This window comes from Limanda limanda, chromosome 20 (assembly GCF_963576545.1).
Source record: "Limanda limanda chromosome 20, fLimLim1.1, whole genome shotgun sequence".
NCBI classification, from domain to species: domain Eukaryota; kingdom Metazoa; phylum Chordata; class Actinopteri; order Pleuronectiformes; family Pleuronectidae; genus Limanda; species Limanda limanda.
In genome coordinates, this window is record NC_083655.1 from 15,997,973 (window position 1) to 16,014,116 (window position 16,144).

The 16,144-nt window shown below is 40.2% G+C and overlaps 1 protein-coding gene across 2 annotated transcripts; it reads left to right on the forward strand.

The window, feature by feature from the left end:
• The first annotated feature begins 1,694 nt into the window (after positions 1-1,694).
• Positions 1,695-15,786, forward strand: LOC133026614 (copine-3-like). Of its 2 annotated transcripts, XM_061093507.1 has the most exons (17): positions 1,695-1,760; positions 5,433-5,625; positions 5,948-6,127; positions 6,275-6,349; positions 6,450-6,521; positions 6,990-7,070; positions 7,483-7,572; positions 10,078-10,176; positions 10,288-10,374; positions 10,511-10,570; positions 10,716-10,849; positions 11,387-11,441; positions 11,582-11,633; positions 12,178-12,311; positions 12,448-12,684; positions 12,770-12,884; positions 14,305-14,375. In XM_061093507.1, the coding sequence occupies exons 2-16, from the start codon at positions 5,467-5,469 to the stop codon at positions 12,878-12,880; spliced, it is 1,626 nt and encodes a 541-aa protein (XP_060949490.1). In that variant the 5' UTR covers positions 1,695-1,760; positions 5,433-5,466; the 3' UTR covers positions 12,881-12,884; positions 14,305-14,375. The 2 variants fall into 2 exon arrangements, with proteins under 2 accessions (XP_060949490.1, XP_060949489.1); XM_061093506.1 differs by lacking the exon at positions 12,770-12,884 and having other exon boundaries at positions 14,305-15,786.
• Positions 15,787-16,144: the final 358 nt, after the last annotated feature.

Here is a 16,144-nt window from a genome sequence, read left to right on the forward strand (position 1 = left end):
GGGATGGGATAAAATAACACAACAAAGGATTACAAAAAAACATAATAATAGTTTAAAAAAAAAGAAACCTTTATTTTAATTTTGTTGGTGGACACTGCGGTCAAGCCAGCCGACACTCACGTCTCTTTGGTCAAATCAGCCGACACAGCAACTCTATTGCACGCATATACTGACATTTATGGTAAACGCATCCAAAGCGTTTTTTCAAAATAAACTGTTGACATGGAGCATATACAAAATGCATAATTGAAAATGAAATGGATTGGACTATATTCACAAGAAGTATATATCGTCTCTCATTTCATTTTTATGAATAGCATATTGACTATCAATTTAGAGGTTTTACAAAATAGAGGTCACACATTTTTAGCTTCAAGTAGCTAATTTCTGGATATTTCAAAGAACTGTGAAAACACTTTGCTCAATAAGTTCAGAGAGCAGAGACTGATATGACTGTGTTCAGGACCTCTCTGACTACCTACATACTGAATATTAAACATATTTACCGTATAGATTTGGAGATTTTTCAAAGTAAAGTCCAACATGTGTACAATTTAATCTGTTAATTTCTGGATATTTCAAAGTACTATAAAAAACACTTTGCTCAATAAGTTCAGAGAGAGACTGATATGCCTGTGTTCAGGACCTCTCTGACTACCAATGTTCTGAATGTCAAACATATTTACTGTATAGATTAAGAGATTTTTCAAAGTAAAGTCCAACATTTCAATTGTGGAATATATACTTTCTGGATATTTCAAAGTACTATAAAAACACTTTGCTCAATAAGTTCAGAGAGAGACTGATATGCCTTTGTTCAGGACCTCTCTGACTACCTACATACTGAATATTAAACATATTTACCGTATAGATTTGGAGATTTTTCAAAGTAAAGTCCAACATGTCTACAATCAAATCTGTTCATTTCTGGATATTTCAAAGTACTATAAAAAAACGTTGCTCAATAAGTTCAGAGAAAGACTGCTGTGTTCAGGACCTCTCTGACTACCAACATACTGAATATCAAAGACTTTTACTGTATATATATAGAGAGATTTTTCAAAGTAAAGTCCAACATTTTCACTGTGAAATAGATAATTTAAGGATACTTCAAAGTACTGTGAAAACACTTTGCTCAATAAATTCAGAGAGAGACTGATATGCCTGTATTCAGGGCCTCTCTGACTACCTACATACTGAATATCAAACATATTTACTGTATAGATTAAGAGATCTTTCAAAGTAAAGTCCAACATGTGTATAATCAAATCTGTTCATTTATGGATATTTCAAAGTACTATAAAAAAAAACGTTGCTCAATAAGTTCAGAGAGAGACTGCTGTGTTCAGGACCTCTCTGACTACATACTGAATATCAAACATTTTTACTGTAAAGATTACGAGTTTTTTCAAAGTAAGACGTTATTCTGCTGAGCAAATTGATGTTGTACTGCAGGTTTTGGGGATTTGAGACTGTAATATATACATTTGTGTTCTCTGCATGACTTTCTCCCACTGACTCTCCACACATGCACCATTTAACCAAATGTCCACGATTATCCCCACATACAAACTCTGGATAATATGTGTTTTACCAGCTCCAACATTTGACTCAGAAGTGCTGCACTGCTCCTACGTGTGCCTCCGCCTGCCGGGTGTGCCTGTAACAGGAAACGAACGCACCGGACACCGCCCACCATCGAAGCCCACTCCTGTCTCTCGATGTTGCCATCGACAGCTAGTTGCTAGCCGGCTAACCAGGTAGGACTTGTACAGATTCAAAGCGGTGTTTTACTTCTCGTTGCTTTCAACGTGACAACAGACGTCACGCTTTTCGACTAAAAACCAACTTCCACCCCTGACACGGTGCTTCTGTTACATTTCTTCTTAGCATGTCACCGTTAGCTGGAAGGAAAACAAGCGTTGACTCGTTAAGTAAACAGTAACTGAATGAAAGCTAACAGCTCTTCTACTTCGTGTACGTGACTATACGTAGATCAGTAGTTTAATGTCTGTTACTGACGGTCTGTGGTGTGAGTTCTGACGTTATTCAGCAGCAGCTCGGTCAGCGAAGTTAGCTTCAGATTCACTGGTCATGGGGAATGTTAAGGGAAACGTAAACTGACTGGTGGTCACTTTCTCTTTTATCAGTGAGAATGTGTTAATATTTCACGTGTTTAAGCCTCGACACCGCCTGGACCTGTGAGTGTGAACATCCACGGGAGACTTGTCAAAGTGTTTTGGATCAGGTCAGATGTTGTTTACGTGTGGTTTAGGACAGTGATGTGGTTTACATGTGGTTTGAGATGTGCGGACCAGTGGTTTCATCCAGTGATGTGGTTTAGAACAAGTGCTTTAAACAGTGAAAGGTGCTAAAACAACGAGAGTCGGCGGCTGACTTCCCCTCAACTTTCCCCTCATCTCCGGAGTCAGAGGCGAACTTCACTGTGGCCGCGTCAGTACGGATTTCCGTTAACGAACGTTATATTACTAACAGTGTGATTCGGATCTTTATATAATGAATGGCTGTTGTTCGTCAGCAAAAATCGCGTTGATTTGACTTGTATAAACTAAAGTCTTCACATTAAGAGAGACAGCAAGCTCAAGCTCAAATCGAGGCAGCAAGCTGCTGCAAGGCAGCGGCACTTCGTAGAGGCACTTCCGGTGGCCACAGAAACTGCCACTGATATGGCAGTTGCGCACTATTTGGAGACAGCCGAGGCAGCTGTCTCTGTTGGTACATCTGTCTGTTTCGCCACACTGTTTAGAGGCAGCTGTCTGTTGCCACATGTGTTCTGTTGCCACACTGTTTGGAGGCAGCTGTCTGTTGCCACACTGTTTGGAGGCAGCTGTCTTTTGCTACATGTGTTCTGTTGCCACACTGTTTGGAGGCAGCTGTCTGTTACCACATGTGTTCTGTTGCCACACTGTTTGGAGGCAGCTGTCTGTTGCCACATGTGTTCTGTTGCCACACTGTTTGGAGGCAGCTGTCTGTTACCACATGTGTTCTGTTGCCACACTGTTTGGAGGCAGCTGTCTGTTGCCACACTGTTTGGAGGCAGCTGTCTTTTGCTACATGTGTTCTGTTGCCATACTGTTTAGAGGCAGCTGCCTCTGTTGCCACATGTGTTCTGTTGACACACGGTTTGGAGGCAGCTGTCTGTTGCCACATGTGTTCTGTTGCCACACGGTTTGGAGGCAGCTGTCTTTTGCTACATGTGTTCTGTTGCCACACTGTTAGGAGGCAGCTGTCTGTTGCCATATGTGTTCTGTTGCCACACTGTTTGGAGGCAGCTGTCTGTTGCCACACTGTTTGGAGGCAGCTGTCTTTTGCTACATGTGTTCTGTTGCCATACTGTTTAGAGGCAGCTGCCTCTGTTGCCACATGTGTTCTGTTGACACACGGTTTGGAGGCAGCTGTCTGTTGCCACATGTGTTCTTTTGCCACACTGTTTTTTGGAGGCAGCTGTCTGTTGCCACACTGTTTGGAGGCAGCTGTCTGTTGCCACATGTGTTCTGTTGCCATACTGTTTAGAGGCAGCTGCCTCTGTTGCCACATGTGTTCTGTTGACACACGGTTTGGAGGCAGCTGTCTGTTGCCATACTGTTTGGAGGCAGCTGTCTTTTGCTACATGTGTTCTGTTGCCACACTGTTTGGTGGCAGCTGTCTGTTGCCACACGGTTTGGAGGCAGCTGTCTTTTGCTACATGTGTTCTGTTGCCACACTGTTAGGAGGCAGCTGTCTGTTGCCATATGTGTTCTGTTGCCACACTGTTTGGAGGCAGCTGTCTGTTGCCACATGTGTTCTGTTGCCACACTGTTTGGAGGCAGCTGTCTGTTGCCACATGTGTTCTGTTGCCACACTGTTAGGAGGCAGCTGTCTGTTGCCATATGTGTTCTGTTGCCACACTGTTTGGAGGCAGCTGTCTGTTGCCACACTGTTTGGAGGCAGCTGTCTTTTGCTACATGTGTTCTGTTGCCATACTGTTTAGAGGCAGCTGCCTCTGTTGCCACATGTGTTCTGTTGACACACGGTTTGGAGGCAGCTGTCTGTTGCCACATGTGTTCTGTTGCCACACTGTTTGGAGGCAGCTGTCTGTTTCCACATGTGTTCTGTTGCCACACTGTTTGGAGGCAGCTGTCTGTTGCCACACTGTTTGGAGGCAGCTGTCTGTTGCCACATGTGTTCTGTTGCCATACTGTTTAGAGGCAGCTGCCTCTGTTGCCACATGTGTTCTGTTGACACACGGTTTGGAGGCAGCTGTCTGTTGCCACATGTGCTCTGTTGCCACACTGTTTGGAGGCAGCTGTCTGTTTCCACATGTGTTCTGTTGCCACACTGTTTAGAGGCAGCTGCCTCTGTTACCACATGTGTTCGATGTACAATAATCTGTTACACTCGAATGAAAATGCTATAATTTAATGCTTTAATTTAGTTATTATGATCTGCATTTTCACAAATTACTCACACATGAAAAAATAAAAGGCGATAATTGGCACATTCTAACCTTGGTGGATATGTACTTGACATTACTGGTTAGCCAGGAAACTATAAATACCAGTTTGCCTCAATATCAGTCCATTTCACTTCATTTTAACAGGATGAACCAGCCTTTATCAATATTGCTGTTCATGGTGTTATTGTCAGTTAACTGAATTCATTTAAATACTGAAGACATTTGGTTTAAATGAAGATCAGTAGCTGTTTGTTGTGTACAGCTTTGTTTGTCATTTGTCTAGTTTATGCACTGATGCTTTTACACCATAGAAGTTCATTAGTCATAAAACATATTTTGAAGTTGAAGGAGTAACAATAAGTATATTTGAAATGTTTTTATGGATCTAATAAACTTTCAAAAAGTATATATATATCGCATTGAATAAATCAAAAACAGCTTTTTTGCTCTCAGACAGTGTGGCAACGTTGACAGCTGCCTTTAAACAGTGTGGCAACAAAGGCAACTGCCTTCAAACAGTGGGGCAACAAAGGCAGCCGCCTTAACATATCAATGGCAGTTTCTGTTCACAGTGGAAGTGCCTCTTCGAGCTGCTACTGCCACGATTTAAACTGGCCCTTACTGCAGATTAACGTCATCTTGGCTCTGAGGCTTGTGGTAAATCAGCAGCTCCCTGGCAACTCTCACTAAATAATCACAAGATCTCTTAAAAAAAGATCTGCTCTACCCTTAAAGCATATATATTTACATCCAGGAAGCTTAAAGCCTATTACTGGGGACAGATTGAACAATATATTCCGATTTCTAGTATTATGTTGTAATAATATTTAATGAGGAAAAGTCTCTCAATTACAAGAAATAAGTTATAATTCAACAAGAATAAAGCTGTAATATTATGAGAATGAAGGTTTGGTGTGTTCAATGTTTGCTTGTAGTTCTGTAAGGCTGTGGTACTTATTGTGTTCCTGTTTGTCAGTTCCTGTGTTTGAGTGTGTGTCCTTCAGTCTGTAATGGCGGCAGCTGGGAACCCAGGTCCGGGGGCCACACAGTGCATGACCAAGGTGGCGCTGAGCATCTCCTGTCAGAATCTGCTCGACATGGACACATTCTCCAAGTCCGACCCGCTGTGCGTGCTTTTTATGAACACCTCTGGGCCCCACTGGTGTGAGGTAAGTGGGGTTAATAGACACACACACGCACACACACACATAAAATCAGTGCAGGTGCGGGTACATGTAGTTCTCTTTCACTCACTGAATTGGAGATTTGGATTAACATGAACATAATGCATTGACCTACAGTGACACAGGTACAGTGATATTCACACTTTGTCCGTTCACCCAAATGTAAGTTAAAACACCAAGTATCACAACTGATGTAAAACGCCTGTTGAAATCAAAGTTATTTAGGCCTTGGTTTGTAATTCAAACTTCCGGGAAGGGGAAGTCATAGTTATGCTGTGTCTGACTCTGTGACATGTGTCTGTTTTAGATCGGCCGGACAGAGAAAATAAACAACTGCCTTAATCCAAGCTTCTCGAAGACCTTTGTCATCGACTACTACTTTGAGATGGTGCAGAAGCTGAAGTTCGAAGTGTACGACATTGACACCGAGAACTGCAGTCTGCAAGAGGCTGACTTCCTGGGGGAAATGGAGTGTACCGTGGGACAGGTGAACGCTCTTTGCTTGCTTCAACAAATCATTCATCACAGTAGTCATCCAACCTATAATTTTTTTCTTCACTATTGTAATTCGTCCTGTGGCATTTCTCGTGATAGCTACAATGACATAAGGTGATGTTATTTCATTTTTTTCTAGGTTGTGTCCTCAAAGAAAATTACACGACCACTTATCATGAAGAACAAGTCGCCTGCAGGAAAAGGAACCATCACTGTGAGTTGCTTTCATTCAGATTGGAAGATTATGGGTATTTGGTTTGAAGTGTAATTTCACTTATTTCACATTTTTAACAGTGTTGTTTCTTGGTTTGCAGATAAGCGGAGAGGAAAGAACAGACAACCGGGTGGTCGAATTGGATATGGGAGCTAGAAAACTGGATAAAAAGGTATTGATGACTACACATGAATATGATAAAGAATTCAGAAACATCAATACAGATGATTTTACTTGGGTTGAAACTTCATCAATGTCTCTGTGGTCTTTGCTGCTCTTGATAGTTTAATAAGAGGAAAACATCAGCTATTTATGATCAATCGCATAAACTACTACAACTTATCAGGCTTCTTCAGCTACAGTGAAACAACGTGGATTTATAGAGAGATTGATAGAGTGACATGGATGTCAGTGCAGTCTGTAGTATTAGTAAATTAAAGAATGTAAACATAGCCACTGTGGTGGATGTAACTTAAGTTGGATACAGCTTGATCATGTACGTATCACCTCTCCCTGGACATCTGTTAACTACTTTATATGTATACATATTCTGAACACGCTAAGATGTCCCGTAACCAGTTGGTAGTAATAAGTATTTTTGTTTGGTTTAGCTGTGTGTAACTTTCATGCCCATTTCTAGGATTTCTTTGGGAAGTCCGACCCTTTCCTGGAATTCTTCAAGCAGACAGAAACGGGATGGCTGCTGGCTCACAGGACAGAGGTACAGATATACTAGTTGTACGACATGAAATTACTCTGATTTATGACTTTGTTATTCTGTGAATATGTTACTATGTGGATCATCTACTCTGACTCCGTTATCTGACTCTTAAGCTGCTCTCTTACATACACTGAAGTCCGTAAATTCTTTGGAGGGGCTGTATGTGAGAGACGCAAATATCTGAGTTAGTTGCTCCAGAAATGGTCCTCAGCTAGCAGGCCAAACCAGACGGACTCTGACTCTGTGACTGTTATCCGGCTCTTTTAATCTGTGACTGTTGTTCTGTTACTAATCCAAGACCAACAATGTTGTAACATTGAGTAGATGATCTGATAAGACTCTGTTGTCATGGAGATACTGGTGGGACATTAAGTGTTCGAAGTGCACCTTGTTAATCTGTGTCATTTTCCAGGTGGTGAGGAAAAACCTAAACCCAACCTGGAAACGATTCCGTGTCCCGCTGCAATCCCTCTGCGGAGGAGATGTGGAGAAACCTATAAAGGTACACATACACAGACATTACTTAAAAAAATTGCAGATTGCAGAATAGTTGATAATTAAATAAGGTTATTTTGATTATTGATTAATCTGAAAAATATTTTTCAATTAATTGATTAATTTTTAGCTCTATAATATTAATAACACATTTCTATTGCATTTTCTAGGCTGACACACATTCAGTTCAGTGATGTTGAAGACAAAGAAAGACAGTAAACATACAACATTTGTAATACGTGAACCAGTTAAAAAGCAACTAAGCGATTATCAAAATATTCACTGATAAATTATCTGGGTGTGAATTAACTAATCGTTACAGCTTCATTTGGAACCTCAGCTTCTCAGTCAGTCATAGTCACAATTATAATGATAATTTCAAAATATAAATCAAATGAGCTTATTTCATACATTAGGTATGATACAGGTTAGTATGAGGTGGTGATGAAGTTGTCTCAGCTCAACGTTTTAGTTTTTGTCTCTTATGCATACCAAAGGGTCAGATAATCTTGGTACAAATTAGGAAATGTGTGTAAGCACTAGTTTACGTGAGTTGTTTTTTGTTTCTGTCCTCTAACCCTGTTAAAGCACACTTATCAGGAACAGATGCTTTCCCATCAACAGTGCAAGTGAGTTTACTGTCAACACCCTGCGTGCTCTTCATGTGACGGATTCAGTGTCTGTGACGCGGCAGGTCACACTCCCAGGCACACCTACTTAGATCTTGAGGAGTATGCATAGTTAGGCAGAGTGTGACCCATTGGTAAACTTACCTGTTAAATGATCACTGTGTGTGTCTGTGTGTTTCTAGTTGATAAATGACTAGTGCTCCTTGTCAGCAGTTTGACACAGGGAAATGGGCACTGGGAAATGGGACTAAACATGAATTTAAAGTGAAGATAAATTGCAGGTTTTTGTCCATATAAGTTGTAATATATGGTAGTTATTGGTCATTCTCCTGTTTCCTAAGCATTTGAAGCTTATGTGTGACAGATGAGTGTGATCTCTGCAGAGACAGTATATTGTTTATCCCAATACAAGATGCTGACAGCGAAGCGAGTTTGGTGCTACATGTTCTGACTATTCACTGCCCTTCACAAAGAACCCATGTTATAATTCTGAAGCTATGTTCCATTCAAGAAAGTTAATGCATTCATGTGGTGTCAAAATAAACGGAAAATGTAGTTCACTTATAAACCAATCAGATTTTTTTCCACATTCTGACTTCAAAACACATGAACCCACTGAAGTAGAAACAACCTCACAACTTAGGATCTAATACTCTATACTTTTTTCTTCATTGGGCCTCAAACACTTATTCTACATACACTTCATTTCTCCAGGGTTTAAAGGGGAAGTCTTTTTCTTCGTCTTTGGCTGGAGCAGCTACATCGCAGACCTTGGAATACACTGATAGTCTGATAGAATGATTTAATCCTAAATAATAATCATTAATGGATATTGTCAAATATGTCAAATCTTAATCTGAAATCTAACTAGTCAGTCAAATGAAGCGAAGTATAATGTATTAAATGTTCAGCCGAAATGAAGAAAAAACATAAAAAAAATATTCTCCATACTTCCAGTTGTTTCATTATTTACCTCTAGTGAAGTAAATGTGGACTCCTGCTCTCCACATCACTGCTGGGTGCGGTTAAGTACAATACTTGATTAATTGTACTTATATACTTTCCACCACTGTCATCAGGTGAGTTCACCAATGGGTCAGGTTGGGGTTTTCCATTCTGACAGATCACTATCTGAACATAAGCGTTCCTAGTTGTTCATCTCGTAGACAGATGGTCTTGTCTGTCCTGGCTGCTCCATTCTGTGTCCTGTCTCCTGTCTGCTCTCTTCACACTGAAGGAGGTCCGGTCCAAAGGAGCGAGTCAGGGGCTATACTGTCTCTGTTTACCAGTCACAAGGCTTGTGTGTGTTTTTGTTGTGCCTAGTTCACACTATAAGATTAAGCCCAATATAGGATTATCGAAGCCAAATCTGCGTTGCTATGTGTGTACTCTTCAAAGATGCCGGAGGCTCGCTGACAGTCAATCAGAGCACAGGATTGGGGGTGCCCTCTGAATTGCTATTTCTTTTCAACTATGAAGTCGACTGAAGCGTTTCACCTCTCCTGCAGCTTGAGCAGTGATTGAGCAGGAGGATCATTCAAACTTACCTTTTCACTGCTCGTGTGGGTTTTTGTAACCAAACATAGATAGTGTAGTGTGTGACCCCCATGTAATACAAATTCATGACTGCAAGACTCCCATGTAGTGTGAACAGCGCATTGATCCAATGGCTTTGGAAGTCCTATAGTCTGAACTTAGATGTTTCAGTAGTGGGGTGTTGCCTTTACATTTGAAGCTTCACACCCATAGCATGCTTTTTGTCTCACCATCTGTAATGTCCACACACTGATACAAAGTTATCAGTTGAATCTTTTCTCCCTCACTCATTCAATGTCAAAGAGAGTGGACTGATTGTTTTTTTCCTGAATGTCTGTGTTTCTCAGGTTGACTGTCTGGACTACAACAACAGCGGATCTCATGACTTCATTGGCTCCTTCCAGGCCACACTCTGCCAAATACAGCAGGCTTCACAGACGTTTGCGGTGAGCTCTGTGTGCCAGCTCTGAAACATGAAATACAAACCGGATTTCTATTCTAAGTGGTGGATATTCATTCCATAATTAACACCCGTGGTGTGTTTGTTATCCTCTCAGGCTGAGTTTGAATGCACCAACAGTAAGAAGAAACAGAAGAAGAAAGGATACAAAAACTCTGGTATAATCGTCATAAAACGGTGCAAGGTACTTTTAGTTTCTCCTTTGTAAAACATATCCTTATCTGGCTGCATGTTGTATCTTTTAGATCAATCTGAATATTACTCTTTGTCTTTTACTTTTGAAAAGTTAAGTAATTTGTGTCATCAACATGTATTTACAGGTTGTGAAGGAGTACACGTTTCTGGATTACGTAATGGGTGGCTGCCAGATTAACTTCACTGTGCGTATTCAACATTTTTTGTTAATCTCCTTTTTAATATAGTCTAAATAGTAACCTCATGCTTAAATGTAATGGTATCTTCATTAATACTGTGTATTATGATGTCCGACTATTATTTGATTTGATGCTTGTATTTATTTACCAGATTGCTGTTGACTTCACTGGTTCCAATGGAGACCCCAAATTCCCTTTATCCCTCCACTACATCAACCCTCAGGGCTATAATGAATACCTGGCCGCCATCTGGGCAGTGGGCAATGTCATCCAGGACTATGACAGGTAAATACAGCAGATTGTTTTCTATGAGGCTTCATGAGCCACCAATAATCTAAACACAGCAAGGGTTGTGTTTTCCTTCCTTTTGAAAATGGATTGATTTAAAAGAAAAGGTTTCAGTAAAATTACCAACAGTGAATGTGTTTTTTTCTGTGTGTTCCAACCCACCAACAGAGAAATCAGATCTATATGTCATCTGATTAATGCGGCAGTAGCGCATTCTTGCACTGCCCTCTAAGACTAAGATGTAATCAATTAATTATGTCAATCTCTCTTATGCACAATATCAGTTATGTTAAGTAGGAAACACTGTGAAACAGCTGCATGGATGAAATATATGAATATCTAGCAGAATGCCTAATGCAGCATGTGAGTTAATTGGAATAAAACCGTAATTTTTTTCAGACCAATATCACATTGGAAAGCTGTAGGTAACACTGATGAAGTGTGTTACCTGTCTGAACATCTGAACAGGGCTCTAGTCTCATCCCGTGTTTGTATAAATTGTAACATCTATGCGGCTTTGCTTCCTGTGCACAGTGACAAGATGTTCCCTGCTTTTGGTTTCGGAGCCCAGATCCCTCCGACATGGCAGGTAATTGCTGCAATACCATTGATGTGTATATGGGCCTTTCACTGTGTGATGATTAGTCTTTGTTAGATGAATCTTTGCATTGATGGACCTCAGCTCATCTCAGATCACTTGGCTTGATTTATAATGGTTTGTGTTCCCAGGTCAGCCATGAGTTTCCCATCAACTTCAATCCATCGAATCCATTTTGTGCAGGTAACAAGAGACGGATGTGAATTCCCGCTGTGTTTAATGAGATGACTCAATCAAGACTTTGACTTAAGATTCTTAGCAAAATTTCGAGGCACAACTTGAATTTGTTTTCTTTGTGAGCAGTCACACAAAAATATGCGCATTGGGATATTTGAAGCAAACATTTAACTTCTCAACAACAAATGGAGAATGACACATCTCAACAAATTGGAACAACTGATCAGTGGGTCTTCAGAAATATAAAAACAACAATTCTGATAATCAAAATCTACTAAAGTGTTCAATATTTGACCAAGTGTAAATAGATTTGCTATGCGTTTACATTGTTTTAGATAAAATAAAGAATTGCATGATGTTGAAGATCAATCATGGATGGCGTGTTAGTTTCAGCATCTCACAAGAAATTTTAATTTCTGTGTAGGTTGTCCTCATCCCATAAATTGGCACGCAATTGATCATCATGTTGTGATGTGCTGACCACTAATCAACATGGAAATAAGTTTCTGTTCACTCATGTTTGTGTGTGTGCTTCTATTTTGTTTTGTAGGGATAGAAGGTGTGGTGCAGGCCTACCGCCAGTGTCTGCCTCAGGTGAAGCTTTATGGCCCCACAAACTTTTCTCCAATCATCAACCATGTGGCCAACTTCGGCAGACAAGCCCTGCAGCAGCAAACTGCCTCTGTGAGTTACAGAGTTTAAATTCAATTTACAACAACTGTATTTGTTGTGTGCAAATGTTCATAACTATAGTTTTCCATAAACAGCATCGATCAACAACATAATCTCAACCAGTTCTTCTTTCTGTGCTGTTTCCCAGCAATACTTTGTATTGCTCATCATCACTGACGGAGTGATCACAGACATGGATGAGACCCGCAACGCCATCGTCAACGCCTCTCGTCTGCCAATATCTATCATCATAGTCGGAGTAGGGGGGGCGGACTTCACTAACATGGAGTTCCTGGATGGAGACGATGGAAATTTACGCTCGGCTACAGGCGAGGCTGCCATGAGGGACATTGTGCAGTTTGTGCCATTCAGGCAGTTCCAAAACGTGAGCTAATTTTTTAAGTCTTTGTAAGCATGCACCACCTGATCTTCGTTTAATCCTGAAATATTGTCCTCACATCTTATTTCAGGCAGGGACTGCAGCCCTTGCCCAGAGTGTACTGGCAGAGTTGCCTGAACAAGTGGCCTCCTTCTTCAATTTATTTGACCTGAAGCCTCCCAACGAATCCACTCCTTCCTAGAAATGTAGGAGTCACCCCTCCTGACTGACCAACCACATTCTCTTCCCTCTTTCCCTCACTTGATCCTTAGCTGCATTACTTCAGCCATAAACATAATGTAATCAATCCTCTTCGTGGTTTACACTGAAGGGCATTACAGGGCTACAGAGTGGGACCAAAAATCCATCCTTTAATTTGTCACACCACTGAACCGGATATTTAGCAGGTCCGCCTCTGGCCGTGGTCAGACGTGGCATATACATGCATTTTTGGTGTTCCGATCCGATCCGAAGTGGACACCTCCAGGTAACAGGTGAATTCCGACCATGAACGTTGAGATCTGATTCTTTTAGCAGTGTGTAAGCCAATGTGTCCTGGGGCTGATTCAGGCCTTGCCTTCTCAACTGATGTCCACACTGGGTTTCAAAAAGTACAAATTGTTTAAATTGTGTCAACTTGCTTTGTACGAGTCAGAAAGTAAAGCCAATCCCAAAGAGATACTTTAGAAGTGCGTCAAACATCGTTTGACTGGGGGAATAGACCCATTATTCTCTATTGTTTTGATTCCTTTTGTGTTTTTTAATTCCCGTAGCTTAGGCATTGGAAGTTTGTCACTGGTAAAAAACATGACATGTTTTGAAGATTGATATAATGTATATAAACGTACAGTATATAATGTTTCCATAGTCTAGTACCGACAGTAGGGTGGCAGCAAGTCTCCTTTTGGCCTTGATAGAAAGACAAGACTTGATTGTACAACAACAAATCAAACTTTTCAGCAGAAGCTGAACATGAGATAAAAAATAAGAGACTCATCATTTACAGTATCTAGATATGAGTATTTAGATTCGTACTCTATGTCTGAGCCCTGAAACAAGGTGGTAGATGGAAGGTTCATTGGCTTTGATTTTGGATTTGAAACATCAAGAGTTTTGTTTTGCAGTTCAAAGAACGTTTGATATAACATAGGGTATATTGTACAAAATTAAAAGCAGTAGTATCCAAGTGCTACTCGCCCTAAATTGCATAGTGCCACCAGGTAGCAAAGAGGTATGTTTATGATGCACTGAGATCTGACTGGTTGTTAAATTCTAAATATAATAGTTTGTTCTAACAATCCTATACTAATCTTTGCTTGAATTTTGCATGATCCACGGCATCAAAAGACACTAATAAGCCAACAAAAATGCACTGCACAATGATGCTTGTATTGCCACTAAAAAAAAACTTTGCACAATAATGACAAAGTTGAGCATATTGGGTTTATTTAAAAGCAGTTTATTATTTAAATGCAATCCCAAAATACCTGTAGATACCTGTGGCTCAATTCTGCTGCCTCTCATGTACGGTTGCTACGGTTCCCCTGCTGTTTCTCTTAAAATCTTGTATACATGCAGCGTTTGTAACCCTCACATCTTTCCTCTGTCTCTGCCCCGACTCTTTAGGGTCCTCAAGAATTGCTCGCTCAGAGTGTCTTGGCAGAAGTCCCAGGTCAGGTGACGGACTTCTTCAGAGCCACGGGTTTGAGGCCACCCCAGGGCGACACACCTCTCCCTGACCTCTCAACATCTGCACCCCCCAGTGACGCATCCTGAGTGTCAGCTTTTCTCCTCAATATAACACTTACAAAGGCCACTTAAACTCTGGAATGTGTGTTTACAGGTCGTTTTCTTTCAAGTGTAATAATTATCATAACGTCGTTAACGTACAAACATGTAAAAATATGTACTTATAATATAGATCCCTAGTTGATGAAGCCATATTACACAGATATTGTCAAATATTTCTATTTTGTCAATATTTCCTAACATTTGCTGACTTCCCTGTAACTTTAATACGACACTTATATATGACTATGTGACTCAAGTGCCAGAATTGTTCAGGGTTTATGATTTCTTATTATATCACTTTGCTTATGAATCAGTTGAAATATGTGCAACTTGGCTTAAGGTCTTTGGTTTCAGTAGAAATACTGAGGCAGCCTTAAACAGCCATCTGCTCAGTCCGAGTTCTCCATGTGTTTCTGCTTGTGTGTGTCCATATTAAAGTGAACACACAAAGGCCCAATCTCATTTCGTTCCCCTTGGTCCTTGCCCTCTTCGTTTTATGTACGGAGATTTTTCACACCCTCACCTCGAACCTTAGCCTTAGCATGCTAGCGATCTTTTTTCCCTAATGATAATCTTGATTCTAACATAACTTCATATCGCACCCCCTCCCTTATTAGCCCTTGTGACTCTGTTTCAAGGGTCAAGATAGACCTCGAAATCAAGTGGTAGGGATAGGGCCAAGGGGCGAAATGGGATTGGCGGAAATGTAGGAGGTTCCATTGACATCACAGACCTTGGTCAAAGCAATGTTTTGCCAAACCCCAGGAAATCTTCCAAGATGTTTACGGATGAGAATTTAACAAATGAATAGATTTAATGTCTGTTGTAAATTTTTCACTACAGAAGTTGCTGCATTGTTTCCTCGCTGCTGTTTTTGCACGTCTCTCTTTCTATTTTTTCAAATTCACTTCCACATTTGGTTTGAATTCATATTCTGTGCTTTTATATGAACGTTAAACCAAGAGAATCCCAAGGAGCCACTCTTTACAGTAGTGGACAGCTTCATGTGGTAAAACATGTGTTTACATAACAAAGTTCAATCTGTCTTAAGAGGAGAAAGTAAAACCTCTAACTTAAAGGACTGTCAAGGACTGAAAATGACAAAGTATATCTTTATATATGACTATGTTTAGTATCACTATGTTAAGTGTACGTTAAGTTTTTTGCACTGATAATCGTGCCAATGCCTTATGTAATATCCTTTTGTTTGTCTTTGGTTTTATCAATATTTTATGTAAATGTTATTTGTTATTGAAGAAAAAAATAGCTCATTTTACTAACAAAATGTACTAGTATGTACGGAAGAGGATTAGGGCAACTGTGGAAAAAACAAGTGAGTTCTGAGTTTAAAGTCAGAATTCTGAGATTAATCTCAGAATTCTGAGTTTAAAGTCAGAATTCTGAGATTAAAGTCAGAATTCTGAGATTAAAGACAGAATTTTGAGTTTAAAATCAGAATTCTGAGTTTAAACTCAGAACTCACTTGTTTTTTCCACAGTGGCCCTAATCCTCTTCCGTAAGTATTAGAGTATTAGTTTAGTTTTTTATGTTTTATGTGCCACCTCCTTAATGTCATGACATTAAAAACATACTTGTTTTTCACCTTAGATAAACAGCCTCTTGTGTACATTCTTTGATAACAAATACAACTTTTACAACTAGCAGCAGAACTAGC